Source organism: Leptopilina heterotoma, unplaced genomic scaffold (genome assembly GCF_015476425.1).
Source record: "Leptopilina heterotoma isolate Lh14 unplaced genomic scaffold, ASM1547642v1 Lhet_1611, whole genome shotgun sequence".
Classification (NCBI taxonomy): Eukaryota; Metazoa; Arthropoda; class Insecta; order Hymenoptera; family Figitidae; genus Leptopilina; species Leptopilina heterotoma.
Genome location: NW_025110877.1, coordinates 30,459 through 34,480, shown reverse-complemented (window position 1 = coordinate 34,480; position 4,022 = coordinate 30,459). Strand labels below are relative to the sequence as shown.

Sequence of the window (4,022 nt, the reverse complement as noted above, 5' to 3'; positions counted from 1 at the left end):
TGGTTTTTTTTAGAAAAAATCATTCTTTAAGGCCCAATGGTCTTGTCCCGCGGTCTAATAAAATTTTTTAGGTTTATACTAATGTGACAAAAGTATTTCAATAAAAATCGATAGTTAAAAATAGTCAAGGAAGAAATTGTGAATTTTTTCAAAATTAAAAAATTGGTTTTTTTCCAGAAAAAATCATTTTTTAAGGCCCAATGGTCTTGTCCCGCGGTCTAATTAAATTTTTTTGGTCTATATTAATCTCACAATAGTATTTCAACAAAAACTAGGTATCTATTTTTGGTTTGCTTTTTTTTATTAATTATTTTTTAATTAATATTTAAACTTTTTTTTTAAATATAGGCAATAATATATTGTTATTTATTACTATTATTATTATTAACTTATTGTAATGACATTTTTTCTAAATACAATTAAAATAAAAATCATATAAGCATTAATAAATAAAGGGTGGCCACTTTTTGTAGAAAATTGAATTCCCGGTTTTTTCCCGGTTTTCCCGGTCAATTTTTTTTTATTTCCCGGTCATTGTATAATACATTAAAACAATATTTTAGTTTGAAATATTAAAAATATTAATAACAAACAAAAAAAATTATCTTAAATTATTGTGTATTATGCATATTACAAATTTAAACTAATCAATATATTGAGCTCATTTAGAGATAACATTTTTTTGACATTTTTCCGAACTGACAATAATATGAAAATTGTAAAAAAAATAATAAATTTTTACTATTTTACAAATTTCTTATTTTTTAAATGAACTAAAAATTCTCATATTGAACTTTATGATTGATTCTTTAAAACTGAAATAAGCGTATGAAAAATAATAAAAATTATGAGAAAAATCCTGTGGAATAAATACTAAAAGAAAAATCCGCTTAAAATAAAAGGATTTCTTTAAATTTAAATAAGTATATTATTTTCTCATAAACCCCTCTTCATCCCTAACAAAAGTCTGTTAATTTATGTATTCTCTACTATACCTACTTATGTACAATATACTTCTCGAGTAAAAATTAAAAAAAAAATTTTGTTTGGGTCAGTTTAAAAATAAAATTAAAAATAAAAAATAAATTCCCGGTTTAGTATCAAATTTCCCGGTAATTTCCCGGTCAATTTTTCAATTCCCGGTCATTTCCCGGTTTCCCGGTCAAGTGGCCACAAAAATTAAATTAAATTAATTAATTAATTTAATTAATTAATTAAATTTAATTAATTAATTATTAATTAATTTTATTTTATTTTTAATTATATGTGATTATTATGCTTTTTCTTTATTTATTTTATTATTTTTCTCTGCATTAGAAATGAAAATCCTTTTAGATTTTTTTTTTATTGATTTGTATTCAATTGTTTTTAATGTATAACCTTTGAAGAATATACATTCTGTTAGAACCGTTTGATTTTCTCAGCTATGGTTTTCTTTTGTTTCATTGCCAACATAAAATTTTGAAAAAATAAGTGAGTGCTGATAACTGGGTGCCAGCTTCAGCTTCATACTTGCAAGAGCATCATTTTTAAAAAGTTCAACTAAAATTGACCTCGCCAAAACTGTGGAAGTATTTGATCTTGTTATAGCCCGCTTCAATCCATGTTTATTTATATATACTCCACTATTGTTGACTAATTCGATAACCTGTATCAAAGTATTTTATGTAGAATTCAGTTAATTTAATTAATTTAGAAAAAAATTCATCACTAATTTAAAAAAATTGCAATAGACACAAAAAATATTTTTTTTCTAACAGTATAAATTAAAAATTCATTTCATTCTATAATCTTATAAGATTAAATTCTTTATAAAAAGTGAACAAAATAAAAAATATTTAATTTTAGAAATTAATTAATTATATTAATTTTATAATTAATGTTATCTTACTGTCACATTATCACAGTCCGAAGCTTTGCACTTCATCATCCACAAGCTTTCAGGGGAAACTGAATCCTTTCTATTAATTCCTACTTCATGAGAAAAGGACGGATTGTCAGATGATGAAGAAGGACGAATGTCTGTAGTTTCTTTTAGAGATTCAGCCTCTGCGGATGAATCCAAAATTTCTTGTGAATCAGGAATAGTCAGTGAAGTCATAACCTCTGTTTCCAATTCCATGCAAAGATCTTCATTCGATTTTGATTTATTATTTCTAGAATCACCTATCTTTTCATTAATATCTTTAGACTTTTCGTTATTTTCACTTAAGAACATGTGATTTTCAAACTCATTTTCCAAATCCATATCTTCATTTTTATCTTTATTATAATCTTGCATCTTATTATCATTCTGAACATTTTTTGACTTTGCATTATCATTTTTATCCATAACTTTTTTTTGCGTCTCATTATCATTCTTATCAATTTTTGACATTGCATTATAATTTCTATCAATAACTTCCTCTTGCATCTCATTATCATTCTTATTATTTCCATCCACATTTTGTATCATTTCACTATTTATTTTACTTCCATGTTCCTTTGGCACAGATTCATATTCCATTTGAACCTCCTGCAATAAAAAATGTATAATATATTATAATTAATATATCAACAATTTTTTTATAATTTAAAAAACCAATTTTGATGGTATTAAGCAATTAATTAATGTAACATTTTTTAAATTAGAAAGTACTTTCTTAGGTTTAAAATTTAATAAAGCAATGGTACCATTTTCATATGATAAAGAGCATCGAACAGCTTATCTGTTAAAGATAATGCATTGTCAAGAATTTCCTCAAATTGCAAAGGTTTCTTCTTCAATGAATTATTCATATCCTCATGTAATTCTTTGGCCATTAATATATTGGAAGTTTTAATTTTCTCCAATTTCTTTGACTATTAAATAAATATACAGAAAACAATTAAATAAGAGATAATAAAAATACTTAAAATGCAAATTAAAAATCTAATTGTTTATCTAATTATTTAACATATTAAGAAAAATGAATTTATTTTAAATTTAATTTAATAATGTTGTTCATATTTTATTTTAAAATTGTCAAATTCTCTAAATATTATTTTAAAGTTTCTACACATATATACATCAATTTATCAGCTTTTTATATTTACTTTATTTAGTTATTATTTTTATTATTATTTATATTATTTATTTATTATTTTTTATTATTATTTTTATTTATTTTTTTTATTTAGTTTGAAAATAATATAGTAAAACTTTTAACTAATGTACATAATTATTAGCAAATAAATAAATAATAGAATTTTAATATAACCCTTACTCTTTTTGTTGCTTCAACGTTTTTTTTCTCTTGTTCTTTTTTGGTTTGGTTATGATTTTTCTTGTTGTTGGATTTTTCGAGATCACGGCATCTTTTGTCCATTTCTTTTTGTAAGACAGTTTCGTTCTCTAAAATTTTAAAAATATTTAAACTAGAAAGTATTATTTTACTATAAAATTATAAAAATTATTTTACTTTAAAAAAAATTGTGCTAGGTGGATATACAAATTTAAAAGCAATTTTTATTATTTTAATAGAAAATTAATATCTTTATTCAAAATTAATTATATTTACCTGATTCTTGTAAAATGACTCCTTTTCTCACTTTAGGTTTTGTTGCATTTTCTGGATAAAGAAATTGCACTTTAGCACCTACAACGATTTCATCAATTTCCGTTACTAAAATGGCTGTTTTATTAATTATATAAAACCATCCATCATCTTGAGTAGCGTCGATTAAATATTGTAATTCACAACTCATTTTGTGTTTACAATTTAATAACCTGATAGTTTATGGTTTATTTGTTATCTTTTTCGTTGCTAAGGGATACGAATATAACGAACCATCGTGAATTTGACTTTAAGTTTTGTTTTTAAAGAACAAATTGTAATGGGAAAAAAATTAAATTCGTTGAAAAACTTGGTTAAAACGTTACAACGATCACAATGTCTGAAGCTGAAAATTGGAACGTAAATGATGATTCTAGTACTTTGAGTGATATCAGTGATTTAGAAACTGAATTGGAGAATGATATTGACGTAATTTTAATTATAAAA

At 23.1% G+C, this 4,022-nt stretch overlaps 1 protein-coding gene across 1 annotated transcript; it reads right to left on the bottom strand.

Moving 5' to 3' along the window:
* Positions 1-1,512: 1,512 nt before the first annotated feature.
* LOC122498940 (probable serine/threonine-protein kinase DDB_G0283337) lies at positions 1,513-3,726 on the bottom strand (the record flags this gene model as incomplete). The annotated part of the gene is made up of 5 exons (XM_043606941.1): positions 3,540-3,726; positions 3,246-3,373; positions 2,674-2,835; positions 1,892-2,515; positions 1,513-1,648 (listed from the first exon to the last, which is right to left on the bottom strand). Coding segments are annotated over exons 1-5 (1,237 nt in total), but the record flags the coding sequence as incomplete, so codon positions are not given.
* Positions 3,727-4,022: the final 296 nt, after the last annotated feature.